The 25,581-nt window shown below is 36.1% G+C and overlaps 5 protein-coding genes across 8 annotated transcripts; 1 reads left to right on the top strand and 4 right to left on the bottom strand.

The window, feature by feature from the left end:
- Positions 1 to 94: 94 nt before the first annotated feature.
- Positions 95 to 11,253, bottom strand: LOC116301533 (double-strand-break repair protein rad21 homolog). 2 transcript variants are annotated; one of them, XM_031710609.2, is made up of 5 exons: positions 11,140 to 11,253; positions 3,919 to 4,333; positions 3,358 to 3,626; positions 1,898 to 2,125; positions 95 to 1,710 (listed from the first exon to the last, which is right to left on the bottom strand). In XM_031710609.2, exons 2-5 carry the CDS (start codon positions 4,290 to 4,292, stop codon positions 827 to 829), a joined length of 1,755 nt encoding a protein of 584 aa, XP_031566469.1. In that variant the 5' UTR covers positions 4,293 to 4,333; positions 11,140 to 11,253; the 3' UTR covers positions 95 to 826. The 2 variants fall into 2 exon arrangements, with proteins under 2 accessions (XP_031566469.1, XP_031566468.1); XM_031710608.2 differs by lacking the exon at positions 11,140 to 11,253 and adding an exon at positions 10,768 to 10,879.
- Positions 5,054 to 7,168, top strand: LOC148913901 (uncharacterized). 2 transcript variants are annotated; one of them, XM_089036525.1, is made up of 3 exons: positions 5,054 to 5,323; positions 5,524 to 5,749; positions 5,832 to 7,168. In XM_089036525.1, exons 2-3 carry the CDS (start codon positions 5,524 to 5,526, stop codon positions 7,166 to 7,168), a joined length of 1,563 nt encoding a protein of 520 aa, XP_088892651.1. In that variant the 5' UTR covers positions 5,054 to 5,323. The 2 variants fall into 2 exon arrangements, with proteins under 2 accessions (XP_088892651.1, XP_088892653.1); XM_089036527.1 differs by having other exon boundaries at positions 5,055 to 5,323; positions 5,603 to 5,749.
- On the bottom strand, positions 6,978 to 9,869 carry LOC148913900 (uncharacterized). 2 transcript variants are annotated; one of them, XM_089036517.1, is made up of 4 exons: positions 9,554 to 9,869; positions 9,160 to 9,353; positions 8,868 to 9,031; positions 6,978 to 8,676 (listed from the first exon to the last, which is right to left on the bottom strand). In XM_089036517.1, exons 1-4 carry the CDS (start codon positions 9,567 to 9,569, stop codon positions 7,494 to 7,496), a joined length of 1,557 nt encoding a protein of 518 aa, XP_088892643.1. In that variant the 5' UTR covers positions 9,570 to 9,869; the 3' UTR covers positions 6,978 to 7,493. The 2 variants fall into 2 exon arrangements, with proteins under 2 accessions (XP_088892643.1, XP_088892639.1); XM_089036513.1 differs by lacking the exon at positions 9,554 to 9,869 and having other exon boundaries at positions 9,160 to 9,435.
- Positions 11,254 to 12,136: 883 nt separating the features above from the next.
- LOC116301541 (C-reactive protein-like) lies at positions 12,137 to 15,909 on the bottom strand. The gene is made up of 4 exons (XM_031710617.2): positions 15,781 to 15,909; positions 13,976 to 14,398; positions 13,204 to 13,441; positions 12,137 to 12,742 (listed from the first exon to the last, which is right to left on the bottom strand). The coding sequence occupies exons 2-4, from the start codon at positions 14,367 to 14,369 to the stop codon at positions 12,358 to 12,360; spliced, it is 1,017 nt and encodes a 338-aa protein (XP_031566477.1). The 5' UTR covers positions 14,370 to 14,398; positions 15,781 to 15,909; the 3' UTR covers positions 12,137 to 12,357.
- Positions 15,910 to 17,806: 1,897 nt separating this feature from the next.
- Positions 17,807 to 23,559, bottom strand: LOC116301531 (C-reactive protein-like). Its single transcript, XM_089036506.1, has 4 exons — positions 22,985 to 23,559; positions 21,174 to 21,596; positions 19,830 to 20,058; positions 17,807 to 18,478 (listed from the first exon to the last, which is right to left on the bottom strand). Exons 2-4 carry the CDS (start codon positions 21,565 to 21,567, stop codon positions 18,094 to 18,096), a joined length of 1,008 nt encoding a protein of 335 aa, XP_088892632.1. The 5' UTR covers positions 21,568 to 21,596; positions 22,985 to 23,559; the 3' UTR covers positions 17,807 to 18,093.
- Between the last annotated feature and the right edge of the window lie 2,022 nt (positions 23,560 to 25,581).

Raw genomic sequence — 25,581 nt, 5'->3', positions numbered from 1 at the left:
TTCAAATTCTGACCCTGGATATAGTATTGCTCCAATGTGTCAGTTTTGTGACAAATATATTTTAGTTAACTTTTTGATACAAAAAGAAACAAAATGAAATGGAAAAAAGGAATCTATTCATGTGGAAAAAGCCACAAATTCATCACCTGTTAAATATTACATGTTTACTATGGAATAAAGTTGGTTACTAAACATCATTAATAATATTGACTGCAAGACTCTATTTTCAAATTATTATAACGAAAAAGGTTGAAATTCCTAGTAAAATAGCACAATGGACCCTTGAATACACGAACAAATGACTTGAATACATAAATCAAGAGTTCTGCACTACTGCTCAAGCTGTCAAATAGTGGGATTATGGGTTGTAAAAATTTAATGAGTGAATCTAACATTTTTTCTTTTTACTCTGCAAACCTAAATATACTGATTTCAAAAAAGTTTGGTGAAGATTTTGTTGAATCATTGTTGCATGTCATTCAACAAGCTTGAAATGTATTATTGTCACGTAAATATTGTCAGTCATGTTAGTGCAACTAGATATTGGATATAACGAACAATAGTCTTAATTGTGTTAAAAAAACTTTAATTAACAAGCTATGATCTCTCATAGCCCTAAAACAGTTAAAAATACAACTGGAAAATAAAAAGGCATGAAATATAGTATATGAATCAAAATTTATACATAAGATGATAAAATTGCATAGTGTTTGGATATTTCTTAACATTTTGAAAATTCTATGCCTTACTGTAAAAAGCTGTATGCATTTGTACATGTTCTGTTTTCGTTCTTTTTTATCTGCATAGTGATTATGAGCGTCCACTGCTAACAGGCTGCTGCAAAATGAGCTCCTTTGTTAAGCATGATATCTCCAAATAAATCCTTCTGTTTCATGTTGAGAGTGTTGTCTTTGCTTAGTAAAAGACAGCTATAAAATTTGTATGCAGCTTGTTTCCTTGTGTTCTTTTGGACCAGGTTATTGAAGTTAACAGTGTCTTTTTTATTGAATTCTCTCTTTAGAGTGTGTATCAGTTGACTTGTTCTCTTGGTCCACCTACGATTTTCAAACTGTTCTTCTGTTTCTGTGTTCATTTTTTGTTCTTCATCCATTTGTGATGAAGGAAGCTCAGCAACATCTTCCTTTTCTGATTCCTTTTCTTCTTGTTCTGGTTCTAATTGTTCTGGGAAGGGCATCTCTGCTTGTACCATATCTTGCAAGGGCTCATCCATTGAAGGTAATGGTTCTTCAAAAGACACAGAGGTACGTTTTTGTGTCTTATCACCACTGCTTGTTGATTCTTGTGGTACTTCTTGATCCATTTCATCTGTGTCCATCTTTTCTTCAGCCTCATGATTAACTGTTTTAAGCTCATTTGCTGCCTTGTGAGTCAAATTGATAACAAATACTTCTACCAAGGGAGAGGCTAACAGCTCCAGAGCAGGAAGTGCAAATAGTTGTTCAACTGTCGACTTTGTTTTCAGCTTCATTCGCCTCTTTGTTGGTGGTGCGAGGGTTGCATGTTTAACAACATCTGTTGTATCTGAGAGCTGTGCTTTAATGGCATCAGTAGATAGGATTTTATCTTCATCTACTATGAGCTTTCGTTTCCTTCGACTTCTCTTTCCTTTCTGGACCACTTCAACAGGCTCAAGTACAAACGCTTCCGCCTCATTTTGTAAGATTGTCAGCTCATTAGTAGTATTAGCACCTGTATAAAAGTAAAAAAATCATTTTTAGGTAAAGTTGTCAAGAAAGCTGCAAATTTATCTTCATAAAATCTATTATTTTGCACAAAAAATATATAGTGAATCTACTAAGAAACACATATGCAGATGCCAAGTAATGTCTAAAAACAAGATCCTTGCCTTTAAACATAGAGTGATAAAATTTCTCACCAGTTTCATTATGGTTATCCAGAGGGGAAGTGTCATCCTTTTTGAGCTCCTCTCCCTCAATGTTCGTGTCAATAGGCTCCAAAGGTAATTCATCAGCTGCTACTGGGGGCAGGTCATCAATACCAGGGACTAAAGCATCACCTAGGCCATCTCCAAAACCATCAGCAAGAAAGTCTACCCCATCACCACCAAAACCATCATCTTTTATAGGCTCATCTAGTGCTAGATCTGATGAAGACAACAAAACAATATATCAAATCCCTGAATGCAAAACAACACAGACATAATATTTCTTGATTTTAAGTTTGCAAGAATAAAATTAATGAAAAGGACAATGTTTATCCAAGATTGGAACTTGTTTGGTCAAACCCACATTTGTGCAATCATATAGTTTGCAAAGAGCTATGATTTTATGATTTCTATTTTATTTTTCTGATCACTTGCAGTGAATGAATTTTTGCTTCAATAACTTGCTCATAGGCATCCATTAAATCCATTAATTCTGATTATCTCTAAAAATAACCTTAAGACACCCAATTTTTCTTTTCCTATTTGGAATCACCATTAAATTTCAATTTAAAAATCGTAGTCTCAAAAATAGTTTAAATTCTTTTCAAAAAGTAGCCAGTCACCTTGATATTTTGTTTCAAACAAGCTTTGCTGGTGTTGCTTCATTTAACATTAATCAGGGTTCCCAGCCATTTTGAAAATAAAAATTCCCTGACGTTTCCCTGACTAAATAACAGTTTTCACTGACCTTGTTGAGCCGCATGGGCAAGTATGGGCCACATGCCTAACTTTTACCTAGGCCCTGCTCTTATCATATTACACAGGATACCCAATGTAATTAAGCTGTCCAGCATAAATGATTTTTCATTATTTGAAAAGATTTATCAGTCTATTCGAAAATTGCAAACAGTATGAGTATCACACGGATATTCATGGTTAACTTTGAACAAAATTCCCTGACTTTTCCCTGACTTTAGATGAAAATCGCAATTTCCCTGACTAAATAAAAAATTCCCTGACTTTTCCCTGGATTTTCCCTGACTGTGTTTTTCCCTGACTTTTCCTTGACCCCTGGGAACCCTGTTAATTGAACTTCAAGCAAAAGACTCCATAAATTACTGACTTTGTCTTTGATACATCTTGATTCAACAAAAATACATTTTTCGTATTCTGTAAGTATGACACCTATAAAAATGTGCATGCATTCCACCTAAGATACTCCCAGTTTCTAATTTGCTGTTGCTCAGGTAAGCCTAAATTTTGTTAAGAATATTCACATGTTCCAATGAGGATCTGTTAAATTTCACTGTACATTCTTTACTTTACCGTTGGTATTTGTGAATATTCTGATTACTTATATGAGGCTAACTCTGAGTAAACGGGTCTGTAATCAAGAAACAGCAATAATGTTTGGATTCAAAAATGGTCTATTGTTAAAGAAATATACAAACCTATCTTGCTTCTTTCAAATGTAGAATCAGCAATCCCTTTACCAACATCTGTTTCATTCAAAGTGATTTTTGACAAATCTTTTGACTGATAAAGAGATTCTTCCATTCCTGTTCCTGCTCTCATTATTTCTTTTTCCCCATCACTGTCAAATGGAATGTCTCCAAAACCTTCATCTCCCAGCAGGTTGTTAACAACAACATCTTCTTTCATTGTAATTTCTTCTATTCTGCTTTGGTTTAATGTAAACTGTGCTTGTAGTTCTATATCACTGAAAGAGTAAAGACATTATTCCCCTATTAGAAATAAAGAACTCATATTAAAACTAATACACAGCAAATGATTTTTTAAGTTTTTTGTTTTTTGCCAAATTTGATTGCCTGTAACTGCAGTGCTATTTTTATCGAAATCGCTTCAAACTTCTCTGATTTCATAATTTTGGCATGATCTCTTTAAATATTGCATTTCTGAAAGCAGGAAGTCAATATTAAAAAATAATGTTATTCAATAGGTGATGCAAGGCCATTCACACAATGATTCATAGAAAATAAGTAGTCACTTACTTTAGTTCTGGTAATGTCATGTCCAAATCAGTAAAAACTTCTGGTAAGGTTATAGCAGAAAAGGCCAGTTCACGACCTTCCTCAGGTAGATCAACTACACCAGGCCTGAAAGCCATTTTTATTTTAACGAAAGCTTCACTGCAATCAGCAAGCAGGTATTTAGCTTTTCTTGAGTATATCCTGACAACTCCAAGTAGTAAATGCCCAGACGTTCTGAGTGCCATCTTTATTTTAGGAGAAACTATGCTTTCCACAGAGGACTTGATATCTGTCTCAAAAACCACTGCTTTACTAAGCTTTTTCTCCCAGTGAGCAGCAAGCCAAACTCTTGCCATAGGGCCTTTCTTGGCCAAAATGAAAGTGTGATAAAACATGATGCCTGTACAGAAATGTCGTCTACAATCTAAAATGAATTCTGTGAGAAATAGGAGTAATATAAATCGTATGAAAAAATAATATAAGCATTTTGGTCCAAAACTACAAAGACAACACATACACATTGGTTAGGGGTAGAAATGCAACAGAGCTTTAATATAAATTTGATAACAATAAAAATACAAATTTAATAGATTATTTATGGATCACTTGCTAGGAACATACAGGTGCTAAAGTTTCAAATAAGTAGCTCTTTTGATATTTGTTATTAAAAAATACATGGGTTTCATAGAGTGCAAAAAATTAATCTGTGAAACACTAATTACTAAATAGTACAAATTAGTAAAAATACGCAGGTGATTATAGAAAATCGCTCGTGCTGATTGGTCAAGAAACTTACACTATCACACGATAATCACCTTGAGCAAAAATCCAAAATGGCGGCCAGCCGCTTTGTTGCTGTTACTGGAACAAAATGCCTTTTATCGAAAACTCGCGCCTCGGTAAATATTCCCCGATAATCACTTTGTCTTCGGCGAATAATTGTTAAATAGTGCTAATTAAACAAATGAAAACAATGGAATTTGCATGAAATTGTGCTATTTAGCATTACCAAAGTTTCACGGTTATATTATTTAAACTTTGTACATTTGCATGCATACATGTGAATCATACAATGTTACTCATTAGTGAAATAAATAAAAACAAGAAAACAAGATACCAGGCTGTCAATAGGCCCTTTGCAGCTAGTGGTCACGTGCTTGGATACCGCTTAGCAACACAAAACTGGAGAGCAAGCCTTCCAGTAAACAAAAGTTGTAATAGGTCAAGCACGCGTGGTTTTATACGATAGTTTCATTGTTCAAAACGCTTAATCCTTTTGCCCTATCTACAAACACAGTAAGATAATCTTAAATTCTCTCCTTTGGACTCGATTTTTGGTTCGAAGTAACGATATTCTTCGCGTTATCGCGAAAAAATTGTCACCGCCGGCCCGCTCGACGGCTGAAAAACATGGCGACTTCGCAAGGTATGTACTTCAAAACTCTCCTTTTTTTTGGTTTCTTTTCAATTATTGGACTTCTAAAATCTCTAAAATAACAGTTTAGATTGTGAATGGTGATCGATTGTAATTGGACGGCATTTTAATGGACGATTTGTTTATTTTTTGTGAGAGTGATTCCACGTCTAAAGTCAAGACTAACCCATGTTTACATATATTCACTGTAGATGTTAGAACTCCCGACGAGCCATCACATACCAAGAAAAATTCTTCGTACTGATATTTTTATATTTATTTTTGTTTTAGATGAAGTAGAAACTCAAGACATCTCTATCTTTCCTTCCCTCACCTTCGATGATGTAGGGAGCTACGCTATAGAGAAGTCTGGCTGCACAAGCACTTCGAAAGCGTACAAATTTATGGCGGAACCAGGCTATTTACATGACGTTAAAGGTACTTGATAGCCAAAATGTTTTTTCTATTTCATTATGATATGAATGGCAGACAATTCACACTAATTTTTCCAATTTTTTAGTGATATATACCGACCAGTGCGTGAGAGTTAAATGCAAGTGTTACCGCTCAATGAGGAAGTCTGAACCACCGCACATTTTAGAGGTGTCAGTCCAGAACAACAATTTGACATTGCTGTCTGGGCTGTGCTCATGTGTAGCCGGGGCAGGTGGATACTGCCATCATGTGATCGGGCTTCTTTACTATTTAGCCCTTCTTAAGCAACTGGGACATCGGACATTGCCTGATGAGCTAACATGTACCAGCATGAAGCAGCGTTGGAGCATACCTAGAGGATCCAAAATCGCACAAAAAGAAATACAAGACGTGCTAGTGAAAAAACCCCAACTTGGCGCTTCGTACAGTAGATATATCAAGAGTAATTTGTATTCCCCATCTACCCAGTATCCTACCCTCACAAAAGAGCACTTTAACGGCTTCCAACCACCTTATCCTCTCTTTACAACCATTCTGCCCAATCAAGATCAACTTGGCAATATCCCATTTGTACAGAGCAAGTTTGGAAATGTCCCAAAAGGCTGTGTCCTGTCATATCAACAAAAGATGTCAACTGACTACATCATAAATGATTTTACTTGCACTTCTTTCCCAGAGCTTCCCCTCTCAAGTGCAGAGGACAGATTTAATAACAATGTGTCAATCTGTCTTGACAGTCGTCAACAATCTATATTTGGAACATTGTCTGTGACAACAGAGTCATCACTGAGAGTGCAGCAGCAAACAGTCACTCAAAGTCAGAGTGATGTATGGCACCTGCTCAGAAAAAAAAGGGTAACAGCAAGCAAATTTGGCATTGTCGCTCGCCGGGTGTCACATTTTGACACCCTTGTCAATCAGCTAAACCCCACCAGATTTGTACAAACTGCAGCAATGAGAAGAGGCATTGAACTTGAACCACATGCTGCCATGGTCTATGCTAGCAATGCAAAGGGTGGAAGAGTAAACCTCTTCCCATCTGGGCTGATTGTCCACCCAAAGTGCCCATGGCTAGGTTGTAGCCCAGACAGGAAAGTTTATGACCTTGATGCCGTAAATAATGGTCAGAATCCCTTTGGCTTGTTAGAAATAAAGGTCGTTAAAGAGGGGGAAACATCATTTGACAATGTGAGGTATCTCACCAAGGACCAGAACACTAACCAGTACAAACTGAAAACAACAGACATTTATTATTACCAGATCCAGTGCCAGCTTGGACTCACAGGATTAGAATGGTGTGATTTTTTCAGTTACATTGACGAAAATTTGTTTGTTTGCTCTAGAATTAATTTTGATTCAGTGTTTTTCCAGCAAGCAAAGGACAAAGTTGATAGTTTTTTCTTCAATTACTATTTACATTAATACACTAAGATTTTTGTTGTTGTTCTCAAACCATGGCCAGATTTCTTATGATAACAAATATTATATTATTTTTATTAATGACAAATCAATTCATAATCTTAATTTATTTTTTATTATATTTATATCATATTAGTATTATATTTATTTGTGCTATTTAGATTTTGTGTTTGTTCATTAGTTTTTTTTTTTGAGTTTTCATTTACAAACAAATTGAAATAGTTACAAAAAGCAATCCAAGACACATGATAAACCAACCTGCATTAAAGATTATCTAATGGGTTATGTAAGCCACATTAATCATACATTCACCAACTTCTTACAGACACTATGCCTCATTATTACCATTGGATAAAATAAGTGGGCCTTGAAAATTTGTAAGGAGGCAGGCTACAGTATATAACTGATTGACTGAACCTAAAGTGGACAATGGCACATCTGAATCAAAAAAGTGGTACTCTTTGACTCTTCTTATTGCCCTCTCGACATGAATTCTAAGACTTGCTAGTGTCTTTGTTTTTTGAACATCTGCGGCAGAGAATTGTTCCTGACTTTCAAGAAACGGAGGAATATTTAACTCTACCCGCTTCTCCCTAAGTAAATCTTCAATGTCAAACCCTTTGTCTGCCATGACTGAATCACCAGGTTCTAACAAATCTAGAATGCCGCTGCACCTTGTGATTTCCTTATCACTAATCCCCCCTGTGTAAAGGCTAGAAACGAAGCTAATAGCTCCATTAGGGGTAATGCCTATCAAACCCTTGAGTGTAGTATTACTCTTATAACTAGAATAAAGCTGCGACTGAAGTAGTAGGGAGGTAGGTGTTTGAACAAAAATCTCTGTACAATCTAAAATGACACGTGTGCTTGCATAAAGCTTTTTAAAACCTTCTGGCATAAACCTATCAACATCTTGCCTTGAAGGCCAGATCACTTGACTACCAAGAAGAAAATACAAAAAATTAGTCCATGTGATCAATTTCCTGCAAACTGACGATTTATGTATTCGGAACCTATGAGCTAAATCCTGTCCGAATAGACCTAGTTTGAGGCGTACACAAAACATAAACAATTCATCCACGAGAAGCATATTTCTTGAGTCTGGTCTACTTTCTCTTTCTCCAGAGGCATAACAATATGTCATTTGTGCAGCACATGGCTGCAAAAACTTAAAAAAGAACTGAATATGTAAATAGGATGGGAAACCTGTATAAAATCTTATGATCTCATTGTCTGTGCCAAATCTCTCAAGCCCAAATTTATTAAGTGCTAATTGTTCTGCAGCTTGCCTCTTAATGTCCTCAATTTCTTTTGCAGCTTCAACTTTAACCCTTTTTATTTCAGTGAGGGCAGCTGCAGTTTCATTTCTACTTTGTTCAAGTTGCTTTTGTGCATCTTGGAACTGTGCTCTGAGTGACTGGACTTGTGCTTGTAGGTCATCCATGCTGAAGGTTGTAGAAGTGCTGGGACTATTATCTTCATTGTCATCACTTTCATCTGTCTGAGTGTCTCTGTAAAAAGGTTTTGAAATTATGATGACACTCAGTTCACACTCAGTTCACACTAAATAAAAAATTATAAAAGACTAAATTATTAAAATTATAAAATTATTTTGGTTTAAACCAAAATAAACATCAAGTACAATTCCATCAGTCAAGTCTAAATGAAATGTATTGAAGTAGAAATATGTGATATTCATTACCTATCTACTTGTCGAATTATCTTTCTTCTTGCTTTGGATTTGGTTGACCAGTCAAAGATTGATGGTACAGCTTCTCTTTTTAGCAACTGACGTCCAGAATCAGTGGGAGGATTGTAATCTTCCTCAGTGAAGTGTTTTGAGCACACTCTGGTACTTTTGTTAACCTATTATAAATCAAATGTCCTTTTAATAACAATGTAACTGTATTCAACTATTTTTATCTTCATTACAGTTTTTTAAAGATCCACAGGCAATTCGTATTGTGCATTGATATTGTTAGATTCCTATATACCTTGAAGTGTGGGCCCACATCTCTTCGTATCTTCACCAGCCATTCCTTTTTCAATTGCTCATCCCTTGCACGGCCTGGTAAGCGGTGAAACTTTAAATCAGGATGATATCGAGATTCTCCGTTACACAAGGGAACACAACAATGGTACGAAGAATTTTTCTTGGTATGTGATGGCTCGTCGGGAGTTCTAACATCTACAGCGAATATATGTAAACATGGGTTAGTCTTGACTTTAGACGTGGAATCACTCTCACAAAAAATAAACAAATCGTCCATTAAAATGCCGTCCAATTACAATCGATCACCATTCACAATCTAAACTGTTATTTTAGAGATTTTAGAAGTCCAATAATTGAAAAGAAACCAAAAAAAAGGAGAGTTTTGAAGTACATACCTTGCGAAGTCGCCATGTTTTTCAGCCGTCGAGCGGGCCGGCGGTGACAATTTTTTCGCGATAACGCGAAGAATATCGTTACTTCGAACCAAAAATCGAGTCCAAAGGAGAGAATTTAAGATTATCTTACTGTGTTTGTAGATAGGGCAAAAGGATTAAGCGTTTTGAACGATGAAACTATCGTATAAAACCACGCGTGCTTGACCTATTACAACTTTTGTTTACTGGAAGGCTTGCTCTCCAGTTTTGTGTTGCTAAGCGGTATCCAAGCACGTGACCACTAGCTGCAAAGGGCCTATTTCCCTGAATCAATTAATTGATGAAGAAATTCTGTACTTCTAACAACATTTCTTATTAAAAAAAGACATTTATTATTTAGATATTGTCTAAAAGATATAAACAGATGGTTAAAAGAGAGATGATTTTGGTCTCCCAAAATTAAAAATGATCAAAAAGTAATGTACAATAGTTTTTCTTTATATAGCATACAATACAACACATTCATAGCAACTCCAAATTCAAGCATGGAAACTCTATATTGACTAAACTTCTTTTCAAATGGAGTTTTTTTTAAACAACACAATATCTGGTAAGGGGAAAAACGTTCTTGCAATTCAAAATCCAATCCGAAAAACGTAAAAATTGTTATATTTATTTCTAGTTTCGGTTTTTAAATCAATATTATAGCATACATGCTTCGACACTTGCCTGAATCGATTAGTCCGACGCTAGGTCGAAACAGGTCCTTTTTATACTTTTTTGGTCAAAGTTCTTGTATTTTTCGATTGAATCCTTTTTTAAGCGATCAAATTGAGATTACTGTTGATAAAAATAGAGGATCCAAGACCCCCTTTTATTATTTCGAGACATGTTTAGACAAGGCAACGAAAACAAGTTGTCCTTCTGATGTAGCCATCATGTGACTTTGTGCACAAAACAGCACTAGTTTTGTCATATTTTTTCGGCCCTAAATGCAATTTAATTACAACAACGTGTATTAAAACGCTTAGACTACAAAAATTTAGCTTTTAAAGTAAGTTCTAACGCTTTAGACGCAGCATTTTGCTCAGATACAGACCGACGCTAACTCGGTTGACAAAGTATTGTGTTACTCGTGTAGTGCTTTATTGAGGCAATGGAGGGACATTCAAATGTTTTTCACTTCCATAATACAAAATTACGAAGAACATGACATTCATAAATCAATTACTTACCTTTTGGTTGATAAAAAGAAATAAAATATCTATGAAAAAGTGGTGAAAATCAAGCTCGTTTGTGTCTATCTTGTTATTATTCAAAATGGCAGTCATTTATTCGAACGGTTGAGCAAATTCCCGCCGAAAGGCTTCCAGTCACGTGATGTAACGACGCGGCGCGCGCGCGAATTCACTGCATTTTCGCGCCAATATTCAGCATTTCATGATCTACTGAGGACTAATGCTGAGGGACTAGACTCGAGGTTTAAAAATTTACGAATTATTGAATATTTCAGAATTTCTAGTCAATTTCGAAATGTTGGTAAAGCAAAACGATAAATGCATACCATAAATATATATTTTTGAACACATATAAAAATCACTACTCACGTTTTCTGTTTTCACTTGAATAGCAATGATCGATTTGGGGATACGATACATAATCTCCATTCGTTTGGTAAAGACTATCTATTTACCCTTTGCTGTATCTATGGTAACTGTACGCCGACTTATTTTCTGTTTTAGATCCAAGGAGTGATTCCAGATTTGGATTTTCCACAATTTTGGATTTTGAGGCAAAAAGTAAATTCTAAAAGAGCAAGAGAAATGGGGATCAATAGGCCTTTTCTGAGTTCAATAAACAGGATGCATTGTGGTCTAGATTCGGTACAAACAACACCATATACGGCATGATGTTTGTTTCTCAAAAAAGGTCTATTGTGTAATTTGTTTTGTTTTGGTCGTACAGGAAATGAATTTAATAGTGTCAACAGTATCGATCCGGAAGCCACTTGACGGCCTATATAACACACCTACCTCCGCCAGGTTCTAGGTACTACAATTGCCCTTTCTGCCGCTAAAATCTGGCGCTTCTTAGCACTACTGTGCAGATTCAAAGGGTGTCCTCCTTCCGCAAAATTAACCAGACAGACCAAACATACTAAAATCCAATGCGATCTCTGTTTTAGCCGCGCTTTGACTTTGATTTGCAGGAGTATCGATAAATTGCTAAGAATTATCCAAACACGGTTTCTATTATGTGGTATATGGATAAGTCGTAATATTTTGTTACTTGTTACTGGCTATCACAATCACACGATATCCCATTTAGCCAGGCTATTGTCCTTACACACCTTTAAGATAACTGCACGGTACGTGTGTAACTAGGGTAATATTCCAGAATTACTTTCTATCCCTTAAGACAAGCTGAAAAGTCGCGCTAGGAAAAAAGAAAAACCTGGATTAGTCTGTTCATTGAGTATTTAACGCAGTCATACAAGATACATTCTTTATCATTTGTCCTTCCATTAAGTGTTAGGAATTCAATGCATTCTTTTATTACTTCAGCATTCAAAATTTTTGAAATAACAAAATGCAGTGAGGAAATATAAACATAAGTGATCAAAAGTGTATAGTATTATCGTATTTTTTATCGTTGAGCGAGCTCGTGGTTATTCGCGAGTGATTCAGTGGTGTGAATTATCGAATTCTTAATATAATTCAGAGAGAAAGCCTAACTGAAGTCATGAAGAGCCAAGTGAGAGATCAGGGATGCTTGCTGGATGATCACGATCTCACTCAGCACCTAATATTACATGTAAAGTCGACCTAAGCACACTGATTTGAACAAGTCAACTTCACACCACTCGACTTCTTGGTCTTCAAGGTTGACCAACTTATGAAATTCCCTTCTTCGGTGGGACATTTTTTGGCAAGGGCTGAAACCTCCTGGGCATTTAGTACCTTGTTCCACATGTTGACACTTGAAAGGTTGCCTTGGAAACTTTGGCTCGCCTGAAATCCTCCTTTGTAGCTATCCTGCTCTTGTCCAAGCAACAGCGCTCCCTTTTGAATAACGCGGCCTTGGCGCATGGACGTCTTGACACCCAATTTCTTTACTCCATCGATGTAGAATTTGTACGTACCGTCAAAGTTTTGCCATGTTGCGCAAAGGTGATGCCACTTGCCGTCAATCACTGAAGGGTAACCCTGCCTAGAAAAAAAAGCTCCATGAGGCTATTGAAGTCATTGCAGTTACCTTTATAAGGGAACTGTCTACTATAGGAATACCCATCATTGTATGTACTCATGATTTACTCTTTTATCTTTCAAAAGCTAGAATTAATGGGACGAGAAGTAGCTAGTGATATCCCATTCTTGACTACGATGGATATAATGTGGAAACTAGACCCTTTTCTTTTGGTTGTCGAATGCCATTTCAAACCACGTGTCATTGCGAGCAGCAATGTTTTTTTCTTTTTCTGTACCATATACTTGAAAAGAGCTTTTTTTTAAATCGTTCAGGGCCTTCACTTCTGCTATAGATGTATGTGACCGAAGTAGAGCCGAATACTGAATCCCAAGAGATCATGAACTGATGGGAAAGCACAATTGGGAAAGCATTTCACCCAAAGTGAATTTATGTTCTGTCACAAGCCCTCCTTGTCTACTTACTCAAGAGTGCTGGCAATACTCAGTTCCGTGTACCCCTTGGTTAAATAAACACTGATTTCATTTGGTTGACCGACTGTGGCATAACAGAACGGTGAAAGTTTATCTGTACTTGGGTCTGCTTGTACCCACATGCTGATCGTAAATGCTGTCAGTCGAACGTCAGCCTGAAGCTCATGCTCAACTTTATCCTCGACACTTTTCCTCGGGAACGACATGACTTCCTTTGCATCTGAATAGACTTAAAAACAAAAGCGATACATGTTGAACACGATGCTTGGGCACGCATGCGCCGGTCATGATAACGAAATTATCACTCGAACGTACGCGCAAAATTAACAAACAGGTGCCTTGGGGCGTGCCCTTCAATTTTTATATTAATGGGCGTATCCTCCATTTTGATTGTTACGTAAATGTACTTTTGGGGAGGAACGAGAGAGTATTTTTTAAGAATAAGTGCATTGGGATTGTACATGTACCCCCTTCATGTCGGGAAATCCTAGGCCTGGTGCAGCTTCTAAAAGTCCATGCCATTAAGGTGGTGCACATTAACCGCGTCAAAATTAACCTGATGTTCTGGAATTCAAAGTTTAAGTTTTATTATTTCAAATATCGAAAAATGGCAGCTTCTATCGAGAAAGTGATACTACTCTTGAAAAAACTTTAAAAAAAGATTAAAAAGAGAATGACCCCAACAAGTCATGTTCAGGAAAGTCCGGGAAAAGAAACACAGCGAGCAGTATTTTTGCAGAACATAAGCATCTATTAATTTTACCTTCACATGGAACACAATTGTGGCTATGCCCGTTATTGTCGACCTTACACACGAGAGGATAGGAGCACAGTTTGTTACTGCATCTCGGCACAGCTCGTAAAATGTAATTCAAGTAATGACAGCCAGCCGAGTAGACCAGACTTTCGGGGTTAGTCAAGTGATTAGCGTTATTCAGCTCACAGATCCCTTGACTGAAGCAGTAGTTAATGCTGTAGCAATCTGCATGCAGTTCACACTTTTCTGTACACTGGAGGCTTGATGTCACCGCAGAATAGGTTTTGATCACGTGACCCTGGATTTTGTGATTGAACTGAGAGTATGCTGTTGCCTGACAAGACTGTGCGTGTCCATGTTTCCATAGCGACAGGAGAATGACTGGTACCAGTATCTCCATTCTTAAAAGTTTGCTTTTTTCCTTCGAATCTATAGGAAGGAAAAGCAATGAAGACTAAGATGAAAGAAAGGTGCAGTACCACTTAAAGCCACATGAATCTGTGTATGCAGCAGTTTTAAAAGGTCACTTCCTTAAAACCGCGCTGGGTAAATACACCTAATTGCAAGAACGTTGTCACTGAAAATCAGCAAAATAATTAAAATAATTAGTGATCGAAAGAATCGGGAGATGTTTTCAGTTAGAAATATTAATTTCATACGTACTTGCATCGCAGATTGTTTAGAGGAGCTTTTATTTAAAGCTGATTATCATTGGAAGGAATTAAAATATAAACCGCTGCAAGAAACAGTTTACATTGCTAATTTCTTGTAATTTAAGTGTGATTACATTTGAACAGTTTTCGTCAATGATTTTAACACCAAACAATGGATGAGGATTAATGTTTGCAATTAAATGAAGCTGTGTTACCATAGTAACGACAAACAGGTAATGAAATACGACGACAGTCATTAATAGCGATGCAAAACCAAATAAACAAGGGATAAGCAAAATTACCAGTGTCCCGACCTGTCCTCATTTAAGGCTCAAGTTTGAAGGCCTTAAAATATTTCCGATCAAATTGAAGCTTTGCAGTAAACGTCATAGAGAAACTTTATAAACAAAAATTGCGAACATGTTAGGTATAAATAGTCTAATAATATGGCTTACAAATCAAATGGTACGAATTCCCCAATTTTTTCCATTGCTCCAAAGTGATTTACCAGCAGCTTTAGATATTAGAACTCAAAACTTTTTCCACCACGTTACTAAAATGTTTTGTCTTTGCAAAATTTCTATGTTCAAAACCGAAAAGAATTTTCTGAATCTTGAATTAAAGATGATTTAGAAATTAAGGTTAGAAATTAAGGTTAGAAAGTAGAGAAAATTGGCAATAAAGCAACCACACCAATACTTAACAGCAGTTTATATATTAATTGTGATGTTCGTTCGCACATTTCATTTTCTAAATTCTGCTCGTATTTGCGATTTCAAAAAACCTTCGAACCTTAAATGAAATGTTTTCTGATACCATCATGTTTTTCAACGAGTTACTTTTTTTATTGCTATTAGGCTTTATAGTTCATTAAATTGCTAGGTACTCTTTCCCTGGCATCGTTTTACTAGCTGTCCCTCTCTGTGTTTCCTCAATTAACGTAACAAGATTTCTACTGTGATGCCGTTTTAGTTTTTAAAATAAAATCGATCTTAACTCGTAGAAACTATAAAAAAACAGGTAAAAACACAGACGGAAATTTCTTCGCTTTCTAACCCAGTATCATAAAGGTTCAAGAAAAAAATTAAAACGAACAAACAAACAAATTTGCGTGTAAAGCAAAAATCCGTGCAACATGAAGGGCTTTTTCTTACGCACCTTAGTAAGTAATCTTTTCGTACACCAGAGAAAGACCTGCTGATGAAATGACTAGTATACTTATATGGGTTTTATTTTCTCGACGTCAACGCACAGCTATATAACTAATGAGCTAGCAGCTGCATCTTTTACTGGAATGTAGAAAGAGAAATAATATAACATCTCAGTAGCCTTAATAAGATACTGTTTAAAGTTATGGTTATGATTAATTATTAACAATATAACTAACATGACTAATTTGATTAAGAAAAAAATGTTTTCTTAATTAGTTAAACAATTGAAACGGAAATGTATCCTTTATCTTATTGGAACACATTCTAAGCGTATACACTCAATTGAGGAATCGATCGTTGTCGGGTTCAGAAACCGATAGTTAGAACATAGAAGCTGAGACGGAAATGGCACATGGGAAGTACGTTAATTAGATGCATGCGGTGACCGGCGACCCGTGCCATCATCCACTGTTTTTAATACGCGTTTGGCATTCTAAGGCCACGTCCACACTATGCCGAATAAATTTGAATCCGCAACTTTCACACCGAAACCGAACAAAAAGTTTTCCGTCCACACATGAAAACGGATAAAATGTTTCGCGTCCACACTAGTCTGATTAGAGGCGGCAAAAATGTTCCCATGACAATCATGACGTCATCGTGTTCGAAAAAATTCGGATACGAAATGCTCTCCGTCCACACAATTTTGGATTTTGAGGCAAAAAATAACAAATTTTAAAAGAGCAAGAGAAATGGGGATCAATTGTGTAATTTGTTTTGTTTTGGTCGTACAGGAAATGAATTTAATAGTATTAACAGTATCGATCCGGAAGCCACTTGACGGCCTATATAACACACCTACCTCCGCAAGGTACTAGGTACTACTATTGCCCTTTCTGCCGCTAAAATCTGGCGCTTACTCAGCATCATTAAGGCATGGCTCTCAGATGAAAAACTGTTTGGCTATATCATAGCCAGTTTTCTACGAATCTTCCCCAAACTTGGCAAGTTAATGTCTTTTGTGAAAAGAAGGAACCTTAGAGCCTTGGTTACCATGGAAACTAAGTCACGTGACCACAAGGCCGCCATCTTGGATTTTTAAACAAATCGTTTGTAGTCGTATTGAAACTACTTCAAAAGTCCTGAAAATCCATATTCCTTTTTATATTTGCAATACCTATATGGATCTAATTGGATATCTTGGAAATTATATTAAGTTTAATTTTTAGAATATTTTCTGTATTTTCCAAAAAATTAAAAATATTCTAAAAATTAAACTTAATATAATTTCCAAGATATCCAATTAGATCCATATAGGTATTGCAAATGTAAAAAGGAATATGGATTTTCAGGACTTTTGAAGTAGTTTCAATACGACTACAAACGATTTGTTTAAAAAATCCAAGATGGCGGCCTTGTGGTCACGTGACCTGGTTTCCATGGTAACAGATATGCGGTAATTGCTTGCCTTGAAGAATTACTGCTACGAGCCAAATTTGGGAAAGATTCATAGTAAGCTGTCAAAGATATGAATAAATAACTGATTTTCCATCACTTCCTCAAAAGAGCCATGCCTTAATGGTGCTGAGTATTAGCACTACTGTGCAGATTCAAAGGGTGTCCTCCTTCCGCAAAATTAACCAGACCAAACATACTAAAATCCAATGCGATCTCTGTTTTAGCCGCGCTTTGACTTTGATTTGCAGGAGTATCGATAAAATGCTAAGAATTATCCAAACACGGTTTCTATTATGTGGTATATGGATAAGTCGTAATATTTTGTTACTCGTTGCTGGCTATCACAATCACACGATATTCCATTTAGCCAGGCTATTGTCCTTACACCTTTAAGATAACTGCACGGTACGTGCGTAACTAGGGTAATATTCCAGAATTACTTTCTATCCCTTAAGACAAGCTGAAAAGTCGCGCTAGGAAAAAAGAAAAATCTGGATTAGTCTGTTCATTGAGTATTTAACGCAGTCATACAAGATACATTCTTTATCATTTGTCCTTCCATTAAGTGTTAGGAATTCAATGCATTCTTTTATTGCTTCAGCGTTTAAAATTTTTGAAATAACAAAATGCAGTGAGGAAATATAAACATAAGTGATCAAAAGTGTATAGTATTATCGTATTTTTTATCGTTGAGCGAGCTCGTGGTTATTCGCGAGTGAGTCAGTGGTGTGAATTATCGAATTCTTAATACAATTCAGAGAGAAAGCCTCACTGAAGTCATGAAGAGCCAAGTGAGAGATCAGGGATGCTTGCTGGATGATCACGATCTCACTCAGCACCTAATATTACATGTAAAGTCGACCTAAGCACACTGATTTGAACAAGTTAACTTCACGCCACTCGACTTCTTGGTCTTCAAGGTTGACCAACTTATGAAATTCCCTTCTTCGGTGGGACATTTTTTGGCAAGGGCTGAAACCTCCTGGGCATTTAGCACCTTGTCCCACATGTTGACACTTGAAAGGTTGCCTTGGAAACTTTGGCTGGAATCAAATTCTCCTTCGTATTCATCTTGATCTTGTCCAAGCAACAGCGCTCCCTTTTGAATAACGTGGCCTTGGCGCATGGACGTCTTGACACCCAATTTCTTTACTCCATCGATGTAGAATTTGTACGTACCGTCAAGGTTTTGCCATGTTGCACAGAGGTGATGCCATTTGCCGTCAATCACTGAAGGGTAACCCGTTCTAGAAAAGAAAAAAAAAACACTATGAGGTCATTGCATCATTACCTTTATAAGGGAACTGTCTACTATAGGAATACCCATCATTGTATGTACTCATGATTTACTCTTTTATCTTTCAAAAGCTAGAATTAATGGGACGAGAAGTAGCTAGTGATACCACATCCTTGACTACGATGGATATGATGTGGAAACTATGTCAAAAAACGTTGTAGGTCGTAGATCTGAAACCTGAGACCGAAATGTGGGACTAAGCTGTAAATCGTTTTTTGATTTGAATTAGTAATTCGCAGACCAACAACAAATAATTTTTTTTTTCCATATAGTCAAAAATGAATCAAGAAGTGTTCTTCAAGAATTCAGGTGTGCGTATTTTAGCAAACAATCGTATATTATTACTTTTTATTACAAAAAATATATATTTCGACGAATCGATAAATCAAAGACTTTCTCTCAAAACTCTTAATATTTCTATTGATGAGCTTAATTCATTTTAATGCTGGATAAAATATAAAACGCAGAGCATATTTCAACTTGAATATTCTTCCTTTATTAGACTTTATAAATCTTTAACAATTTGGTTGTTTTTAACCAAGTATTGTATGTTTTTCAATTCCGCGTTCAAGATAAATGCGGCTTCGTTCGCGTCCTATATCGCACATCGCGGGGACCATCCGCAAACCAAAGAAGACTTTCGTTCAATAATTCTATGTCTTTCTACAGATGATTTATTTAAATATTCAATGAAATATAAAATTACACCAAATATTCAACTGTTTATCGAGCTAGTATGATCATACAAATGAGCTTAAATTTGTGTTGTTGAGAGATATGTTATTGTATAAAGACCTTGCCTTTCTCTTTAAAGAGCTAAAAAATATTCAAAAACATTTACCAATTTACTGGCAAAGAAAACTGTTATTTGTATTTTGCATTGCATTTTGCATTATTTTCTATTTTGTCTCAGTTGTTCTTGTCAAGTTTTACTGAATGTAAACTTTGTTTTTGGAAAACTTTCTCACACTTGAAAACAGATGAAAATTGGTAAAATCGAATCTCAAAATCTAGCAAACTTAAGTTTTCAAGCTTCTTGAAAAGTAGTTAGGGCTTTAAAGAAAGGAATAAAAATATTCTAATAAAGAATTAGGACAAGAAAAGTATTTTTCAACTCATGACACATTTTGTTTGTTTTTATCGTTCAGGGCCTTCACTTCTGCTATAGATGTATGTGACCGAAGCAGAGCCGAATCCTGAATCCCAAGAGATCATGAACTGATGGGAAAGCGCAATTGGGAAAGCATTTCACCCAAAGTGAATTTATGTTCTGTGACAAGCCCTCCTCCTTATCTACTTACTCCATAGTATCGGCAATTTCCAGTACTGTGTACACCTTGGTTAAATAAACACTGATTTCATCTGCATCACTGACTGTGCCATAACAGAACAGTGAATGTTCATCTGTGTTTGGATCTGCTTGTACCCACATGCTGATCGTAAATGCTGTAAGTTGGACGTCAGCCTGAAGCTCAAGCTCAACTTTATCCTGGACACTTTTCCTCGGGAACGACATGACTTCCTTTACATCTGAATAGATTTAAAGACAAAAGCGATACATGATGAGCACGATGTACTTTGGGCACGCATGCCCGGTCATGATGACGCAATTATCACTCGAACGTACGGCAAAATTAACAAACAGGTACCTTGGGGCGTATCCTCCATTTTGATTGTTACGTAAATGTATTTTTGGGGACGAACGGGAGAGTATTTTTTAGAAAATAAGTGCATTGGAAGTGTACATGTACCCCCTTCATGTCGGGAAATCCTAGGCCTGGTGCACTTTCTAAAAGTCCATGCCATTAAGGTGGTGCACATTAACCGCGTCAAAATTAACCTGATGTCCTGACATTCAAAGTAAGTTTTATTATTTCAAATATCGAAAAATGGCAGCTTCTATCGAGAAAGTGATACTATTCTTGAGAGAACTTTAAAAAAAGATTAAAAAGAGAACGACCACAACAAGTCATGTTATGCACCAATTCTCTATCAGACCATCAAAAAATAATTTCTCTGGTGTTTCTGTATATAAGTATAACCAGCTTTCTCAAACTTTCTTAGGTCGTGGATCTTTACAAGTTTGTTGCAATAAATGGGGAAAATTTAGGTCACGTGACCATAACATTTACATAAAATTTCATTTTAATGGTAGGTACTCACTTTAAGTCTTTGCTGAACGTTTTCAACCTTAATTATTTCCTTCCCTAAAGTCGTTCAATTGACGTTGAGAATGGTTGGCTAACGTTTTGTGTTAAGGCGATATTTTACAAAACAGGTCACGTGACCTATCAAAAATATCCTTTATGCCCATTTTTCTCCTTTCGTCAACATTTTGGTCGACCATTCCAAACGTGAATATCTGTATCTTTGTCGCTACGTTGAAACAAGCCAAAACAATCTCACAAATAATCTAAACCCATCATCTAGTTTTTAATTTAGAATTTTCCCTCTTTTAAGGTCACGTGACCACCTTTTATGCAAATTTATCCATCCAAAAAGTTAAGCACCCCAAATAAGGATAACTGTTGCAATCGCATTCATTTTACATCCAGAAATAAGTAATCTACGGTGAAAAGTAATTTTTGCCTTAACATGCTTGAGTATTTTAGCAATCTCAGTTTAAAAGCATCTATCAAGTTTACCTTCACACGGAACACACTTGTGGCCTTGCTCGTTATTGTCGACCTTACACACGAGAGGATAGGAGCACAGTTTGTTACTGCATATCGGCACAGCTCGTAAAATGTAATTCAAGTAATGACAGCCAGCCGAGTAGACCAGACTTTCGGGGTTAGTCAAGTGATTAGCGTTATTCAGCTCACAGACCCCTTGACTGAAGCAGTAGTTAATGCTGTAGCAATCTGCATGCAGTTCACACTTTTCTGTACACTGGAGGCTTGATTTCACTGCAGAATGGGTTTTGATCACGTGACCCTGGATTTTGTGATTGAACTGAGAGTATGCTGTTGCCTGACAAGACTGTGCTTGCCCATGTTTCCATAGCGACAGGAGAATGACTGGTACGAGTATCTCCATTCTTAAAAGTTTGCTTCTTTCCTTCGAATCTATAGGAAGGAAAAGCAATGAAGACTAAGATGAAAGAAAGGTGCAGTACCACTTAAAGCCACATTAATCTGTGTATGCAGCAGCTGCAGCAATACACCTAATTGCAAGAACGTTGTCACTGAAAATCAGCAATATAATTAGAAAGAATCGGAAAATGTTTACAGTTAGAAATATTAATGTCATACGGCCTTGCATCACAGATTGCTTAGAGGAGCTTTTATTTAAAGCAGCTGATTACTGGAAGAAATTAAAATATAAACCGCTGCAAGAAACAGTTTACATTGCTAATCAATCCCTTTGTACATAACTTTCTAGTAATTTAAGTGTGATTACATTTGAACAGTTTTCGTCAATGATTTTAACACCAAACAATGGATGAGGATTATTGTTTGCAATTAAATGAAGCTGTGTTACCATAGTAACGACAAACAGGTAATGAAATACGACGACAGTCATTAATAGCGATGCAAAACCAAATAAACAAGGGATAAGCAAAATTACCAGTGTCCCGACCTGTCCTCATTTAAGGCTCAAGTTTGAAGGCCTTAAAATATTTCCGATCAAATTGAAGCTTTGCAGTAAACGTCATAGAGAAACTTTATAAACAAAAATTGCGAACATGTTAGGTATAAATAGTCTAATAATATGGCTTACAAATCAAATGGTACGAATTCCCCAATTTTTTCCATTGCTCCAAAGTGATTTACCAGCAGCTTTAGATATTAGAAACTCAAACATTTTCCATGACGTTACTAAAATGTTTTGTCTTTGCAAAATGTCTATGTTCAAAACCGAAAAGACTCTCTCAGATTTTCTTCAGAATTTTCTGAATCTTGAAGTACAGATCCTTCAGGATCTTTTAAGATCTCAAAAGCGTGATTTAAGAATTAAGGTTAGAAAGTAGAGAAAATTGGCAATAAAGTAACCACACCAATACTTAACAACGGTTTTTATATTAATTGTGATTTCAGTAAAAACATGTTCGTTCGCACATTTCATTTTTTAAATTCCGCTCGTATTTACGATTTCAAAACAAACCCTATATTTTCGGATACCGTTTTTTTAGGGCGTTACTTTTTTTATTTCTCTTAGGCCTTATAGTTAAATTGCTTGGTACTCTATCCCTGGCATCGTTTTACCAGCTGTCCCTCTCTGTATTTCCTCAATTAACGTAACAAGATTTTTACTGTGATGCCGTTTTAGTTTTTAAAATAAAATCGATCTTAACTCATAGAAACTGAAAAAACAGGTAAAAACACAGACGGAAATTTCTTCGCTTTCTAACCCAGTATCATTAAGATTCAAGGAAAAAATTAAAACGAACAAACAAACAAATTTGCGTGTAAAGCAAAAATCCGTGCAACATGAAGGGCTTTTTCTTACGTACCTTAGTAAGTAATCTTCTCGTACACCAGAAAAATACCTGCTGATGAAATGACTAGTACTTGGTCTGTCACGGGTTTTATTTTCTCGACGTTAACGCGCAGCTATATAACTAATGAGCTAGCAGCTGCATCTTTTATTGGAGTGTAGAAAGAGAAATAATGTAAGAGCTCAGTAGCCTTAATAAGATACTGTCTAAAGTTATGGTTATGATTAATTTTTAGTATATGTAATAGGACTCCATGCTGTCCAAGGAAAATTCCGAGGACTGACAAAATTGGATGAGGCCGTAGGCCAAGTCCAATTTGGCAGACAGAGGAATTTTTCGAGTCGCTAACTATTTTTTGATTGGGGAGCATGAAATCCCATTACCTATTAATTATATAGCTGCCTAATTAATCTCATATCAACAAGACCTGTCCAATTAAGAAAATAATTGGACAGTTACCTATATGGGATTAATGAGAAGCTGTATAATTAACAATATAACTAACATGACTAATTTGATTTGAGTGCACGCACTATAAACACATCAAACAATGAGTGACGTATTTCCCCGTGTCTGTTGTCACGAAACGGTTAGCATCGTCCCCGTATCCTTCCTCGATTTTCCAAAGTTTATCTCTTTTTACTTGTCTTTTTTTTCTTTTCTTTTCTTCTTCAAAAATGTTCACGTCGAATTCGTTATAAAACGACGGCCTTTTGTTTGCCGCTTTTCCGCACAATCCAAATATGGAATTGATCATACCATATATGGAGTGAGCTTTCTCTACTCCAACTTCGACACTCACATATAGAGTAAAGTTTGATGAACCGTGAACATTAAATAGTACTAATTAGTACTATTTCATGCAGAATCCTTTGTTTTCTATTGTTTAATTATCACTATTTAGTGCTAAAAATTAGTATTTGTTTCACGGATTTAGTGTGAGCACTCTAAGAAAAACATGTTTTCTTAATTAGTTAAACAATTGAAACGGAAATGTATCCTTTGGAGTGCACGCACTAAAACCGTAAACATCAAATAGGGTTTTCCGATTTAGCGGAATTTTCACCTAAAATTCCGAATTCTGATAGATAAGAATTGATTATCATCTTATGTAAGTTTGATATGATATAAAATCAATTAAAGTAGTATTTTAATTTAAAAAGGACACAATAATACATTACATAGCTTGTCCAGGATTTGAACCACGCACCTATGGGATCAAGTCCGCGGAAGTTGAACAACTAAACTAAGGTGAAGCGATACAAAGAAAGCATTCGTTATTTAAAATTTATATACTCTTTTTGCGCAACGCGAAGTTTTTTTTTGTGTCAGATGTGCCTTAGCACTGTTTGTTTTTGAAAATATAGAAAAAAAAGGCATGTTTGGCTAATACTGACAGTTCATTTTGATTCTTTCATACATATCGAATAACCTGCTGTGTACTCAAAGGCTGGTCCGCTAAATTTTGATTTTATTTGCTTGTTTGGTCAGCTATATCATAAATTTCAAATATACCTATTTCTCGTTCATTCAAAATAGCTTGATCTTTATTCGATCGATTTTTCTGAAAAGTTTCAAAATCCATTGTTCAATATATATATATATATATATATATATATATATATATATATATATGTATATATTATAATTGCTGAAGGAATTTCAATTTCTAGTGGACGAAAAAAGGTACAGCTGTTATCGTCTCAAAAAACTCATTAATAAGGTTGAATAGTACTAATTAGTACTATTTCATACAGAATCCTTTGTTTTCTATTGTTAAATTATCACTATTTAGCTGCTAAAAATTGGTACTTGTTTCACGGATTTAGTGTGAGCACTCTATCTTATTGGAACACATTCTAAGCGTATACACTCAATTGAAGAATCGTTGTCGGGTTCAGAAACCTATAATTAGAACATAGAAGGTGAGACGGAAATGGCACATGGGAAGTATGCAATTAGATGCATGCGGTGACCGGCGACCCGTGCCATCATCCACTGTTTTTAATACGCGTTTGGCATTCTAAGGCCACGTCCACACTATGCCGAATAAATTTGAATCCGCAACTTTCACACCAAAACCGAACAAAAAGTTTTCCGTCCACACATGAAAACGAATAAAATGTTTCGCGTCCACACTAGTCTGATTAGAGGCGGCAAAAATGTTCCCATGACAATCATGACGTCATCGTGTTCGAAAAAATTCGGATACGAAATGTTCTCCGTCTACACTAATACGGCTAGCCGGCGTTTTCAAATTGTTCCACTCTGGAGACCGTATTCGAAAAAATTCGTTTTCGGTGAAGAATTGTTTCGGATTCGCCCGGACTAGTGTGCACGGTATGCCTAACCAAATAAATAAAAATTCGGATTCAAATTTATCCGGCATAGTGTGGACGGGGCCTAAACCGACTGCATAAATGGCGCAAATGAATAAATTATAATATAATTATGTCATTTTCCATGTGTTATTTCGGCCTCAGCTTTTAGGTTCAAGGTTTTTGAACCCGACGATTCTTCAATAGAGTGTAGTTGGTATGCTTAAAGACTAGAAGCTCCTCCTCCAGTACTCGTACCCCTTAATCAGACCCTTTAGTATTTCCATCCCTTAG

Source organism: Actinia tenebrosa, unplaced genomic scaffold (genome assembly GCF_029948245.1).
Source record: "Actinia tenebrosa isolate PJP-AT-01 unplaced genomic scaffold, QUT_ActTen_1.0 PGA_scaffold0__85_contigs__length_37466705, whole genome shotgun sequence".
In the NCBI taxonomy this organism is placed as follows: domain Eukaryota; kingdom Metazoa; phylum Cnidaria; class Anthozoa; order Actiniaria; family Actiniidae; genus Actinia; species Actinia tenebrosa.
The sequence above is the reverse complement of the archived record's forward strand: the minus strand, read 5'-3'. Positions and strand labels throughout refer to the sequence as shown.